The 15,740-nt window shown below is 39.4% G+C and overlaps 1 protein-coding gene across 1 annotated transcript; it reads left to right on the plus strand.

The window, feature by feature from the left end:
* Nucleotides 1-13,596, plus strand: LOC126697601 (cucumisin-like). The gene is made up of 11 exons (XM_050394673.1): nt 1-152; nt 238-382; nt 551-636; nt 8,744-8,838; nt 8,951-9,194; nt 10,207-10,720; nt 11,437-11,531; nt 11,700-11,918; nt 12,004-12,115; nt 12,421-12,634; nt 12,857-13,596. Exons 2-11 carry the CDS (start codon nt 284-286, stop codon nt 13,378-13,380), a joined length of 2,202 nt encoding a protein of 733 aa, XP_050250630.1. The 5' UTR covers nt 1-152; nt 238-283; the 3' UTR covers nt 13,381-13,596.
* Nucleotides 13,597-15,740: the final 2,144 nt, after the last annotated feature.

The raw sequence follows: 15,740 nt of genomic DNA on the forward strand, positions 1-15,740 counted from the left end.
ACAGCTATATAAAGTGGCTATGCAATCACCTTTTCCCATCATTGGATGCCAGTTCAAGGCACCTTCAACCTCCTTCAGGAAATTGCTTTCCATTTAGCTCACAGTAAAAATTAAGAACACTTCCTCTGGGTTCAGCATCTCTAGAAACTAAGGTAAAACTCTTTAGTTTTCCTTAAATTCTTGATTTTTTAAATACTATACTTGACTCATTTGGATAATATTGCATGAGAATAAAAGTGTTTTGAAGGGGCTGGAGTTACAGTTGAGCTGAAATCTTGTTCCAATGGCAAGCAAAACCACTAGTCTTTCATGGCTTCTCCTTCTCAGCCTCGCCGCCTCCACTCTGCTTATTGGTCACTCAGCTTCTCAGAATGAGCGAAAGGCAAATATTTCTATAGCTGATCTCTATTAATTTTTTATGGAAGCCAGTTTAGCAACCTAACTAATGGCCTAATAGCCATGAAATTTGCCTTCTATTTTATGTGGACGACTTAAACTATTAAACATGCTTTATATTTTCTACCTTCTATATATGATATTGTGCGTGCAGGCTTATATTGTGTATATGGGCAACAGGAGGGACAAGATTTCCACATCATCCCTTTACACAAACATGCTACAAGAAGTCACTGGCAGGTTATAAAAGTAGTATAATGACTTTATAAGATACTTACATTTTCCTTTGTTTGGAAGCAAAATATATCTCAAAAATTTTGAGAAAAATTTATTTATTTTATTGTGGCTGGTTGCGTTTTAAAAATATTATGATGTTTAATTCTTTTTTTTTTAGGGAAATTATGATGTTTGACTCGTACTTAACTAATTCAAAAGAGTTTTTTATTTTTATTTTTTATTATTATTATTTTTTGTTAATGTGCAAAACTGACCCTTTAATTTTCTTCAGATTTTATTTCAGTCCTCTAACTTTGTTTACGTTCATTTCAGTCCTCTAAGTTTCAGATTTATTTAATTAAGGCATTTCCGTTAACTTTTGTTAAAATTTTTTGAAAAAAAAAAATATGGAAAATATTTTTCAATCATTAATTGATTTTTTTTTAATTTAAAAAATTTGAAGAAAAATTTATAAAATTGAAAAATTAACCACAACATATAACAAAAGTTAATGGAAAAGTCTTAATTGAATAAATTTGAAAGTTAGAGGGCTGAAATAAACAAAAACAAAGATAGAGGATTGAAATGAAATTTGAAAAAATTTAGAGGGTCAATTTTACACATCAAATTGTGATTAGTTCATGTCGCAAAACATGCAATTAGAAATTCAAAATTCTCTGTTATGAAGAGTGCCATGGCCTAATAATGTGAAGGTAAAGTCATGGATGTTTAGTGACAAATAATTCTTATTGATGTGAGAGAATCATGAATTTTTGGTTATAGAGACAAGGAGATGCGTTTGGCTTAATGTGAGTAGTAATTTATTGAGTTGGCTTTGAATTGTTTACTTGAAATTTGTAATCGTTGTGCCTTTTATTGGCCACCTTTAACACATTGTAGGGATTACATATTCACCAATTATAAGTGATATTCTCCCTATGACACTATATCGATCGGAGCATATTCCCTAAAATGTCCCAATAATAACAAGCCATGTCAATTAAAAGTGCTGGCTCAATTATTAAAGGCAGCCCAAAATCAGCTCAACAAGTCCATTACAACCTGCCATCATAATGTTCCAAAACTATACTGCCTCTAAATAAAAATTCCTCCAACTTACTATGTGACAATTTAAAATTGTCAACATGTATTTTTAGTAACATGAACTATTTATTAGATCATGTGACTTTTTAAATAATACAAGTAGATAGTTTTATGAGTTACCAAAATAATAAGTAAAATTAGATTCATTTGGAAGAAAGGAAAAGAATGTAAAATACTTTTTTTTTTAAAGTGGGTTTTTGAGAGATGTTTATGGAATGCAATGGTTTTGAGGGATTGCTCATTTTATTCCCTTCTAAATATTTATGGAATGCAATGGTTTAATGAAACGAAGGCGGAATACCAATTTTATTCATGCTTTAAAAAAGATAAATAGAAGGTGAATGGCATATTAATAATTACATTTTTATTTCTGTGGGGCTAGAGAACTTATGATCCGGCCCACGCTCTACTAGGGCCCAAGGCCCGTGCCGAGGAAGGTATTTGCCGAGGACGAATAGGGAAAGGCCGAATAGCCTGAGGGCACAGCCGAGGATGACCCTGTCCTCGGCATTCCAAGACTTCAAAGGGAAGAGCAACATCTCGTTGAAGGCTGCCCCCAAAAAGCCCGCTAAAGAAGAGGCGAGTAGAATGGGACCCACGTGGGGGTACGGTGTGGAACTGGTTCAAGGTAAATACGTCACCTCCGCATTAAATGCGCCCGCAAACGTCCTAACCATATTAATGAAAAAAGACGCCTGAACAGGGTGGCTTCGGTCATCGCAACTAACAAAAAGCAAGGGGAGGCAGCCGATGGGACGGGTACTTAAGTAGGCACCTGCCTGATCCACAAGTGGAGGGCTAGGATCAACCAAGAAGAGCTATATAATGTGAAGGTTGATGCGCCAAGGAGGGGGGTTGGGAAAAAAGGCCAAGAACCAGAGCCTCCCAGACCGTTTTGAGGAGAAAGACTCCACGAAGCGAACATGGCTTACTTTTGTATGAACACCATGGTTATCCACCGACCAATGACCAAGGCCTAGCCTTTCAAACCCACGCTCTACAAATGATATTGTTTAGGCCCTCTCTACGTACGAGCCCAGTATCATCTTAGGGTCGTCACGAATTGAGTCCGTACAATTGGCGCCGTTTGTGGGAAGGGCTTGTGTGTTGGCACAAGCGGTGAGTTGAGACAGTCCCCCTATCATTTCCAACAGCCGGTTGTAGTGTTCTAGCATAAAATTCCACTAGGGGCTACGTTTCTTCAATAGGGGCTACGCTTCGAAGCGTCAGTAACGCGGATGGTTCTAGGGGCTTGGCCAAGGAGCTAATCACCCTAAACCAATGTCCCACGCCATAGCCGAGGGGTTAATTCCCCCAACTACTTAAAAATCAAGTTTTGGACAAAACCAAGGTATTGCATGGTCTTCGGACTCAAACCTATGGGGAAACCAACTACTTAAAAATCAAGTTTTGGACATAACTAAGGTATTGCATGGTCCTTAGACTCAATCCTATGAGGAAACCAACTACTTAAAAAAGCTAAGTTTTGGACAGAACCAAGGTATTGCATGGTCCTCGGACTCAATCCTATGGGGAAACCAACTACTTAAAAATCAAGTTTTGGACAGAACCAAGGTATTGCATGGTCCTCGGACTCAATCCTATGGGGAAACCAACTACTTAAAAATGCTAAGTTTTGGACAGAACCAAGGTATTACATGGTCCTCGGACTCAAACCTATGGGGAAACCAACTATTTAAAAATCAAGTTTTGAACAGAACCAAGGTATTGCATGGTCCTCGGACTCAAACCTATGGGGAAACCAACTACTTAAAGGAAATTTGGACACCAAGTTGGTCCTAACGACACATATGACATTTCAGGTGATGCCTATATCCCCACTGAAATAGGTTCAGACACGAGTTCAATACCCTATGGGTGCGGGTGAGCTAGCATTCCGAAACATGATCCTAAACATGTCATATGCACAACCATTCATACATGTTAAGATAATTAGCTCAAAAATCATTAGCGATAGTAAGCATCGACGAGGGCAACTAACATGCAATCAAACGGAAAGAGGAAGAAAAGAATTTCATATGCGTGTTCAACAGGTTCAACTACAGGCAAACTACAAAGTTTTCAAAATAAAAGAAAAACTAGTTAATCATTGAACTAAAAATAAATACGGAGGCTGGCCGGGGTTTCTACTCCTTCAGTTCTGTGTTGGCCACATCCTGGGAAGGCTGAATAGGACTGGCTTCGACGCCCTGGAGGATAGTCACTTCTGGGGAAGGCTGAGTAGGATCGGTGTCGGTACTCTCGGGGACCTCAGTAAGGGGAATTGCCTGCAGGGGCTGGGCAAGGATGGCTGTCTCTTCGACATCAGGGATTTGAGCGCTGACCGTAGGCTCGGCATCTTCTTTGGGCACCTCGGGATCCATACTTTCGGGTGCTTCTATCACATCATGGAGCTCTCCCCCTTTAAGCGACTCGCCAGAAGGGACACTGACCTGTGCAACTTCTGACTGAGTGACCCCTCCCTCGTTTTGATCGCTCACTGCCTCGGAGCTGGTGGAGGCGGCCTCACGGATGGCTGTAGGGTAAAATATGCTCTCTGCTTTCCACAAATCAGACGAAGCATCCACCCCAGCTCGCTTTAAGGCTTCTTCCCAAACCTGGGAGCAGTATAGCCTGCACACTCCGGGAATTTGGGTTTTAAGGAAGGCTTGGGTTTCAGCTACCCCCGCATTGTAACCCTCATCCTCGGCCGTTTTCCTGGAAGCCTCAGCCTCGTTTCTGGCAAACTCAGCCTCCTACTTGGCCCTCATGGTTTCGTCCCAGGCATACTCTGCCACGCCTTTAGCATTCTCTGCCAAGATCAGTTTTTTCTTTAAATCACTGATCTGCTCCTTGGCTATTCGCAACTGATCCTCGGCTTCGAGTAGACGTTTTGTCTGTTCCTCGGCCTGTTTTTGAGCACCATCTAAACCCGCCGAGGCATTATCCCTTTCTCGGATAGCCTCCTTTAAGGCGTCTTTAGCCTTTGCGAGGTCGTCCTTGGAAGCTTTGAGAGTCCGCGAGGCATCTAGGCGTTTGGAGCGTTCATTCTCGGCGGCCTTACTCTGCTTGTTAACTTCCTCCTCCATTCTATATATGGCCTGGAGAGCCTGTCAAGTGAGGTAAATACATTGTGAATGACAAACCGGGAGCAAGAGTTAATAAAGTTTTAGGTTTCAAGAGCCTTACCATTCCCAAGTACCTCTTCGTACTGAGGAAAACCTCCTGCATCCTCATTTTCTTCAACTCATCCACGTCATTGGGAAGCAGCATAGTTCTCCCTAATGCGTCGGCTACATAACCACCTTCACCATCTCCAAGGTCCCTCATGGACGCGGTTTCCAACAGTGGCCCCCCGTGATGCATTGGGGCGGGAAGCCAGGCGCTTGGCGAGGATTGGACTTCGATCCCCTTCCCCTTGCTTTGGGCGGATTAGGCTTCGGTTTCTTTACCCTTGCTTTGGTGCCCGATCTTTAATTGTTTCACACGCGGGGCTTCATCCCTCTCCTGAGGAGATTGGGACTTTCCCCCGTCCATGAGTTCCTTACCCTTGGGACTCCTCTTTCTCTTTGGGTCCGTGGGCTCCGGCTGAGGAGGTAGAGCTGATCGAGGAGGAGTAGGAAGTTTGGGGCAGGGAGATTGTGGCTGAGACTTAGCGGAGGATGACCTAGTCTGGATGGTTTGGGGCTGAGGTGGTGGAGACGAAGCGCTGGACTGCAGTGTTCCCTGCGCATCCTTCCCCGGTTGACCCTCGAGGAGGTCGAGTAAGCTGGTCGGGGGCTTTCTCTTAAGTCCCATCTCGGTTTGGGAAGATGTGCCTACTGATGACAATTCCACCTTGGACAAGGCCGGGTCACCTATATCACCAGAAGGATCCTCGGATTGGTCGGCTAGGTCAAATACCCCAAATCCCTCCCCGAATTGATCTAACTCGCCTTCGTCCTCCGCTGCTTGGTGAGATGAGGAGAGGTCCACCAGTGGGATGCCCTCTGGGACAGATGATCCTTCGGAGATTAAAAATCCTGATTCGACCACAGTAATTTTTGGAAGTCGTGGACGGCTGGCGCTGATCACGTGCCTGGGGTCAGCAAATGACTTTTGAAGGGGAGCGTACCCTAAGATTTTGTGAGCGGCTCGGACTTGACCATCCTCATCATTTACGAAAATTGCTGCTTGAAGAACAGTCTCCAAGTCCATCCGGTTAACTAGGTGAAAGTGTCGGTGAAAAGCGTGTGGATCTGCAAGAAAAACACATGCGCATGGTTAGTAACCGAACCACATCAAATTAAAATGGCACAAAGGATCGGCACCCTTCCATTCTCTATACCCCACCTGGTTCTCCCTCTATCGTGGGGCACGGATCGCCATCATGCCATTCACCGGATACGATAAGGAAATCCTTGTTTAACCCCTTGTTGGAATCAGGAAGGCATTGAATTAGTCGAACCCTCTCGTCTCTCGTCTTCATATAATAGGATTTCCCCTTCAAATTTGGGAGATTATAGCACCAATTCACGTCGTGGTGGGTCAATCTTAGCCCCATCTTTTCGTTTAAGGCATCCACACAACCCAGAATCCTAAACATGTTGCCGGTGCACTGGGTGGGGGCTAATTGGAAGTGCCTGAGGTAACCCATCGTTACCAGCCCCATGGGAATTCTCATACCCCCCTTTACGAAGGCGAGGACAGGAATTACCACCTCGCCCGTTCTCCTCAGAAAGTGCCACTCCCCCATCTTACAATGCCTCAGACTCACGTTGGGAGGAATCCTGTAGTCGGCGATGAACTTTTCCATCGCCTCCTCAGTATCAACCAATTTCCTCAGTCTCAATTTAACCATCTCTACGAGTTACTAAACAAACTCAACTAGTGACGGGAGAAGGAAGGGAACCAGAGAAAAATAAACCCAGAAAAGAAAAAGCACGAGTAAATGGAGGCAGGGAACTTACAGAAAAGAGGAAAGGCATCTCGGACAGGATTTTTGTGCTGGAGATAGACTTGAGTTTGGACGAAAGTTCAGATGAACCCAGGGTATACGCGCTAGAACTCTTAAGTGCAAAACTGAAGAGACAAATCCATTCCAAAAATCATTTATGCCTCCCATTGAGAGTAACTGCATGAATTTTCCCGCCCATAAAGGCAAGGAAATCCCCACCGTTAGATCTCCATCACGCCGTAGAACGTGGGAAACATAGAGCCGCCCACATTTAATGAGGCCACGTTTCACCTTCCAAAGTCTCCAGGAACGTGTCTTGGGCAGACGAAAAGTCTTGGGAACCGATAGGTGATAAGGATTGACAGGCATTGACAGATGTCTGATGTCATCAAAACCCTCCTATCCGTCTGAGGAGTCGGATAGCAGGATTTTGAGGGGTTATTGTGGGGCTAGAGAACTTATGATCCGGCCCACGCTCTACTAGGGCCCGTGCCGAGGAAGGTATTTGTCGAGGACGAATAGGGAAAGGCCGAATAGCCTAGGGGCACAGCCGAGAATGACCCTGTCCTCGATATTCCAAGACTTCAAAGGGAAGAGCAAAATCTCGTTGAAGGCTGCCCCCAAAAAGCCCCCTGAAGAAGAGGCGAGTAGAATGGGTCCCACGTGGGGGTACGGTATGGAACTGGTTCAAGGTAAATACGTCACCTCCACATTAAATGCGCCCGCAAACGTCGTAACCATATTAATGAGAAAAGACGCCTGAACAGGGTGGCTTCAGTCATCGCAACTAACAAAAAGCAAGGGGAGGCAGCCGATGGGACGAGTACTTAAGTAGGCACCTGCTTGATCCACAAGTGGAGGGCTAGGATCAACCAAGAAGGGCTATATAATGTGAAGGTTGATGCGCCAAGGAGGGGGGCTGGGAAAAAATGCCAAGAACCAGAGCCTCCCAGACCGTTTCGAGGAGAAAGACTCCACGAAGCGAAATGGCTTACTTTTGTATGAACACCATGGTTATCCACCGACCAGTGACCAAGGCCTAACCTTTCAAACCCACGCTCTACAAATGATATTGTTTGGGCCCTCTCTACGTACGAGCCCAGTATCATCTTGGGTCGTCACGAATTGAGTCCTTACAATTTCTATTATAAACTCCCAAACACAAAAAAAATGCAAAGAATCTTATAGTTTACCTAGTTAGCACTTGTTATTAGTGTTTCCAACATAGACATCCATAATTTAGTTCCCATTATATTTGAATTATTTAAAAAAACACACACACACACACACAAATATACCATATTTATTCCATTCTATTCCAACACCCCTTTTTTAATAAACTTTTAAATATAGTGTTATTCTATTCCATCCCCCTTTTTTTTTTCTTTTTTATAAAATTCTAAATATTTTTTTAGTTTTTTCTTAATACAAGGGATTGGTGGTGGTGAATGCACAATAATGTAAAGACTGTGTCAATAAAAGAATGAGTATGAGAACTTGAGGATAACACTTCTGTGAATATCTGACATGGATTAGGAGGCACTAATGATGACGATGATATGGGTGAAGAGTGAAGACTGAGGAGGGTGTATATGGACTTGATGGTTAACCAGTAATAGATTTGCTAAGTTTACCTTTTTAAATGCCGAGGTGGCTTTTTTTTTTTAAAAAAAATTTAAAGGAAAGCCAAATTGGCCTTTCAATTGTTAAGTCAACATTATAATTGATGTGACTTGTTATGATCATGCGATTGGTGGTTCATTAGTTACTTCCTCTATTAAGCTTTATCAATGTTAACTATTAAGTATTAATCTTTACTATGAAATAGATTCTATTCAGTGCAAAGTATATTGAAGAATTCAATATCCTAAATATGGTTCACCTCTCTCTCTCTCTCTCCCTCTCTCTCTCTCTCTCTTTGTGTGCGTGTAAAATAACTATTTTTTAACTACCCAAATGGAAGTATTAAATTTGAAGAAAAGAGAGGCCAATTCTTTGCTGTTCTTTTTCAAGAGAACAAGGAAGAATACCTTGCCTGAATTGAACTGCTTCTACACTTTTAACCTTTTAAATGAATATGCCTGCATGCAGTCATATTGGACCAGAATCTTTACTCTATAGCTACAAGAGGAGTTTCCATGGATTTGTAGTGGAGCTAACTGAGCAAGAAGCCCAAAAAATGGCAGGTGGGTGAATTTAATCTCTCCCTCTCTTCCCCCCCTCCCCCCCCACACACACACACACAAAGAGAAAGATTGTGACAATCCATAACAAAGTGTTGTAACAATGAATATGTAGCAATGGATGGCGTAGTATCAGTGTTCCCTAACAAACAAAATGAGCTACATACAACAAGGTCATGGGACTTCATTGGCTTCCCAAAGCAAGTGGATAGAACAACAATCGAAAGCAACATCATTATCGGTGTTCTGGACTCAGGAATTTGGCCAGAGGCTGATAGCTTTAGTGACAAAGGATTTGGTCCACCACCTCGCAAATGGAAGGGCACTTGTAAAGGCTTAACCAATTTTACTTGCAACAAGTATATCTCTAACATCCAACCAATGGTATTTTGTTATCAGCAGGTTCACTGGTGCACTTCATTCACACTTACATTGAAATTAGGAGTGAAAAGCAAGGTCAAAATTCAATTTGATCACTAGCTTTATTTACTTTCATTTTTAAATTAGTTGTTAAGGTTTAAGCTTTATCAATGATAAAATCCCTAGCAAATGAAGTCGTTTGTATATTTTTTATTTAAAAAAAAAAATATATAATACTCATTAAACAATGAAATCTATAAAATGAAACATCTCTGAATATTTTCAATTATATTTTTAATGAAAATAATGCTTAAATGGCATCATTTGCTAACAAATTTTATGAAGTAAGGGACTAAATTGACAAAAAATAAAATTTAAAAACTAATTTGACAATTGAACTAAAAGTGAAGGGGAGTATGTGTTTGGCATCAACATATTTAGGTTTTTACTGAAAAATACTAAAATATACTAATTTGACATGTATATTAAAAGTATAAAAAACATGTAATTTAACGGTTAGATTTTCAAAATATATAGTAATATTTATTTTATTAAGTAAGTTTGTAGCCTAAGGTTACAACCCTATTTAATATCTTTTTACTCGAAGTGAATTTTGATAAATCCACCATTAGATTACATATTTTTCTTATATTCTCAATGCTTGCAAAATTTCTAAAAAATTAAAGATCAATAATTATGGCATTAATAAATTGTTTAAATTGCAAGTTTTTGTAGTTTAAAATTATGCATAAAATATAAGCATATAAATCACATAGTAAGTAATATCCGATTGACACAAAATTTGAAATGTATATTAAGAGCATAAAGAACATGTAATTCAACAATTAGATTTTCAATATATGTATTAATATTTATTTTATTAAGTAAATTTATAATTTTAAGTTATAACTAATTTTGTAACTAAATTTTGTCATTGAAACAAAAGTCAATAGATTAAATTGAATTTTAACAAAAAATAATAAATAAGAAATATTGTGACGCTTAACGCAGTAAAATCATTGGAGCGAAATATTACCGAAGCGATGGAATATTTGAAGAAGAAGATATTAAATCTCCAAGAGATTCGGATGGCCATGGGACACATGTTGCATCAACAGCAGCTGGGAACATAGTTAGGATGGCAAGCCTAGAAGGGTTTGGGTTGGGAACAGCACGAGGAGGTGTTCCATCGGCACGAATTGCCATGTACAAAGTGTGTTGGTTGAATGGGTGTTTTGATGCTGACATTCTTGCAGCATTTGATGATGCCATTGCTGATGGGGTTGACATTATATCTATTTCCATTGGAGGCCGATATCCTAAGAACTATTTCACAGATCCAATTGCCATTGGAGCATTTCATGCTATGAGAAATGGAATATTGACATCAGCTTCTGCTGGTAACTGGGGTCCTGATCCAGCAACCATCTCAAACTTCTCCCCATGGTCTCTTTCTGTAGCTGCAAGCACCATTGATCGAAAGTTCTCCACTGAGGTCCAATTAGGCAATAACAAAATCTATGAGGTATTATTATTATTATTATTTTTTTTTTTTTGCTGAATGATCTAAGAGGTAATTAATTAAAATCTACACTCCCTTGTTTTTGGGTGAAATTATCCAGCGCATTTGATTTACTAAGCCTTGCATTCACATAAAGATAATATGTCTTCATACAAGAGTCTCAAAATTTTTTTTACTAAGCCTTGCTTTCACATAAAGATAATATGTCTTCATACATGAGTCTCAAAATTTTTTTTTTGGAAAGAGGTTTAATCTATGGTGTTCACTCCTGATGATAACTTTTTATCATCAGACTAAGATACCAATCAATTTTTGGTGTAGGTAGGAATTGAACCTCAAATCTCTTATGCAACTATTTGAGACTTTATTAGTTGAGCTAATTAAAACTTACGCATGAGCTAGTCTAAAATTTATGTAAAAGAAGAGTGAACTGTATCCCTGTACTGTACGATTTCTTCTTGTCCCCCAGAAAAGATATCACTAATAAATAAAGAAAAGGTGCTATGAATATTCATTTATGATTTTCTTATTCATATTTCCTTCTTCTTTTTTTTTTTCTTTTTTTTTTTGGTTTAAAACTTAAACGTGTGGAATCGCAAGTGTAGAGTGTATGTTATAATCAAGCATAAAAAGTGTATGCAATAAAATTTAAACTATTAAACTAATTTTCTATCAAAAAACTATTAAACTAATTTGGAGAATTTTTTTTCTCTGTGTAGGGAACTTCAATTAATACATTTAATCTCAAGAATAATATGTATCCAATAATTTATAGTGGGGATGCACCAAACACCACATCAGAGTTCAACTCCAGGTAACTGAAAAGTAAAAATAAAAAATCTCTATGGACTCTATGCTATAGACAAAGAAAATAAGTTTAACAATTACCTGTGTCTGCACAACTCTATCAAACTAGCAGTTGAAATATTTTTGTGCTTCAACTTGGTAGTTAAAAAAAGGAAAATTTTTTGTAAAAATGAAGGTATTGCCAGAAATATTCACTGGACCAAAATTTGGTGAAAGGTAAAATTGTACTTTGCGATGCCCTGAGTGATGGGTCTGGGCCATTCTTAGCCGGTGCAGTTGGTGCTGTGATGCAAGGCCGAGACCCCAATTCTCAAACCATGGCTTTTCCCTTGCCTGCATCTTACCTTAGCTTTGAGAATGGTGGCAAGATTCGCACGTACCTAAATTCGACAAGGTATTAATCTAAAATACCTTAGACAATTAAGGACTTCACAAGACATACTAATCCTAAGTTCCTAATAAACATCCACAATTTACAGGAGCCCAACTGCGACTATTCTTAGGAGTAATGAAAGCAAAGATACATTGGCCCCTTACATAGCCCCCTTCTCATCAAGAGGCCCAAATCCAGCTGCACACAACATTCTCAAGGTAACTTGCTATTAATCTTTCTTCAATTTTTTCTAATAATCAGCTAGCTAATAATAAAAACTTAGTAAAGATTCCTTGTAAGATGTTATACCTTAAGTTCTCCAATAAATTTAACCATGTAACAACATTGATCAATGCTGTATAAAATGTGCATGTCACGTGATTGAATTTAATTGGGGAAAGTAAGGTTTAGTTTCTAAGGAATTAAATTGAACTTTTGTGCCTTGCTAATAATTTTATTTACATTTGCGCTCTTGCACTATTTATTTCATCAATAACTTTATCATGATTTTGGGTTGTTGTAGCCGGATTTAGCTGCTCCTGGAGTTAACATTCTCGCTGCATGGTCTCCAATTTCCCCAATTTCTGATGTTGATGTGGATAAGAGATCAAGGTCATATAATATAATCTCAGGGACATCAATGGCTTGCCCACATGCTACAGCAGTAGCTGCGTACATCAAATCATTTCACCCTACATGGTCACCAGCCTCTATTAGATCTGCTCTTATGACTACTGGTAATAACCTTATACAGTCCCCCATCTTGGTAATTTTAATCAATAAGTGTAAAGACAACATTGTGCTTGTTAGTGATGAACATAAGTGTAAATGATATTACTTCAATTTTATGTGAAACAATAGTTCTAAAAAATATTGTTCTCCTAGCATTACTCAATTTTGATGTAGACCATAATCTTTAATCATTTTCAACTCACTCCAATTTGGTGTATAACTTGCAGCTAATCCCATGAGTGCTGAAAAGAACCCCGATGCTGAATTTGCATATGGTGCAGGCAATATTAATCCTCTTAAGGCTCCAAATCCTGGCTTAGTATATGATATTGATGCACTTGACTACATAAAATTTTTGTGTGCACAAGGATATAATACCAAGTTATTAAAATATGTTACTGGGGACAAAAGTAGCTGTTCTAAAGAAACTGATGAAAAAAGTTTGGATTTAAACTATCCTTCTTTTGCTCTATCCACACCACCCTCGAATTCAATAAGTCACGTTTTCAATCGGACCGTCACCAATGTTGGATCATCAACATCTATGTATAAAGCTATCGTGACCTCCCCATATGGACTTAGTATCAAAGTGAACCCTAGTGTTCTATCATTCACATCTCTCAAACAAAAGCTATCGTTTGCGCTCACAATTGAAGGAACAATACAAAAACAAATAGTCTCTGCTTCTTTAATATGGGATGATGGTACATTCCAAGTGAGGAGCCCCATTGTTGTGTATGGAGCCTTTTGAAATTGAAGTTCTATTTAGCATGTATTAGCTATATAAATAAATCAAAAGCTTTGTAGTGATATGCGCAAAAGAATGGGATGAAAGGCAGTGGTGAAATATGTAGACAAAATTGTTGTAATCTGAACCCTTGATCTAGTTCTACAATGAATTGTAATATCCTGGTTAAAGATTTTATCTTTCTAAATAAATGGACTATTCTACTTTAATTTTGAGAAACCTTCTTGATTAGACTCTTGTCCGGGCAAATCTAAGTAATAAAAAAAAATTGTTATAATAATATATGCTGATTGGGTAAGTTTTCCCTTTCACAAGAAGAACATTGTAATGTAAGTGCTGGCTTTGGACAATTTACTCTATTGGCAGACTTAGCAATTGCTGTTTGAGAATCCAAAGACTTAAAAGCTTAACTTCAATCCCATCCTTTACAAAGCCCATTTCTTTTCACAAAAAGAACATTGCTAGTGCCGGGCCAAAATGGCCCATTAGCATGTTTTTTTGAACTATTTAGCAACAGAGCACTGTTTCGGAACTATATAGCAATATACCACTTTTTCTGGTACTCGAGCTTGGTGAGCTTGAGTACCATGTTTTTTACTGGTCAGACATCTTCTCAAAAAAAAAAAAACGCCGCTATAGGGCCCGAAAACGTCACTATAGGGCTTAAAAACGCCACTATAGGGCCCCTTGAACCTATTATGGGGACTTATAAAAAAATTTTGCAGGAAAACGCCGCTATAGGGCCCAAAAACGTCACTATAGGGCTTAAAAACGCTACTATAGGGCCCCTTGAACCTGTTATGGGGGACTTATAAAAAAAATTTTGCAGGAAAACGTCGCTATAGGGCCCGAAAACGTCACTATAGGGCCCCTTAACCTGGTATGGGGGCTTAAAAACGCCGCTATAGGGCCCGAAAACGTCACTATAGGGTTTAAAAACGCCACTATAGGGCTCCTTGAATATGGGGCAACAGTGGATTAAAAAAACATGGTACTCGAGCTCACCAAACTCGAGTACCAGAAAAAGTGGTATATTGCTATATAGTTCCGAAACAGTGCTCTGTTGCTAAATAGTTCAAAAAAACATGCTAATGGGCCATTTTGGCCCTAGTGCCGGCTTTGGACTGTTTTGTTTTGTTGGCCGTGCTTCACAAATGCTGTTTGAGAACCCAAACGCAGCTTTCAATTCCTTCCTTTATATAAGCCCATTTCTCTCACGCTTTGAGTGAACAACCTTAACAGTTAACTAGATCATAGGCTCTTGGTAGAGTTCTTTGATGGAAAGTCGAAAGTCTCCCTTTGCATGGCTGATCTTAAATTGCCTTACTTGTACTCCGCTCAATTCCTGTTATGGGGCGATTAATGATGATCGAAAGGCATGATATCTCTCTAATAGGCCCTTCTTTTTGTTGCCTTTTTTTAAATCATTTTTAATCTAATAAGTCATGGGCCACATTATGATCAAAAACAGATCGCAATCAACTCATTTATTTTGCAAGAATCAAAATTATTTTGGGTTTAGACTTGGGCTTGGGGTTTACTTTGACTGGGCGAAGCCTTTACACAAGTTCCATGCGTATATATTGGTGCTTTTTATATTAATTTATTTTTTTGGAAAAATTTTGTGAATACAGGTATATATTGTGTACATGGGTGACGTACCAAAGGGGGAAATCTCTGCATCATCTATTCATACCAGCATTCTCCAAGAAGTTACTGGCAGGTTATTAATAAAAATGGGATTGATTTTGAATGACAATTTAGATTAATACTTGTGAGTAATTTGCCTTTTTGTTTGTTTTTTAAAATTAGATGATGGGTAGGCACTTCATACTTGGGCAGGTGGTTTTTTTTTTTTTTTTTTTTTTTTTTTTGAGAAAGGAACACTGTAACTTTATTCAAAAGACGCCAACTCGGCTTGAATTACAGTAGAAAGATGTGGAGGAACATCCTCTATCCACATCGTATACTCGCTAACATGTCTTGCATGTCTAGCACTATTATGTGCGGCACCATTGCCCTGTCTCCTTACATTATTAAAACTCACGTCACCAAACTGACTTGCCAACCACTTAGCTTCCTCAAACAAATTGCCAAACTCAGAATGCTCCACGATATTTCCTGCTAAAGCATCAATAGTGATCTTGGAATCCCCCTCTAGGATGAAAGACTCAAGACCAATGTCTCCAGCCAATCTCAGAGCCCTTATTGCTGCAAGAGCCTTAAGTGCAGTGATCGAATAGGGGAGTGGGATTTTTTCCGCCATTGCAACCACCATAAACCCTTTCTCATCTCGGATCACAGCACCAACACCTACTGAATCGTCCTCCCTAAACACAGCTCCGTCGAAGTTTACTTTGTGT

Source organism: Quercus robur, chromosome 8 (assembly GCF_932294415.1).
Source record: "Quercus robur chromosome 8, dhQueRobu3.1, whole genome shotgun sequence".
Lineage (NCBI taxonomy): Eukaryota > Viridiplantae > Streptophyta > Magnoliopsida > Fagales > Fagaceae > Quercus > Quercus robur.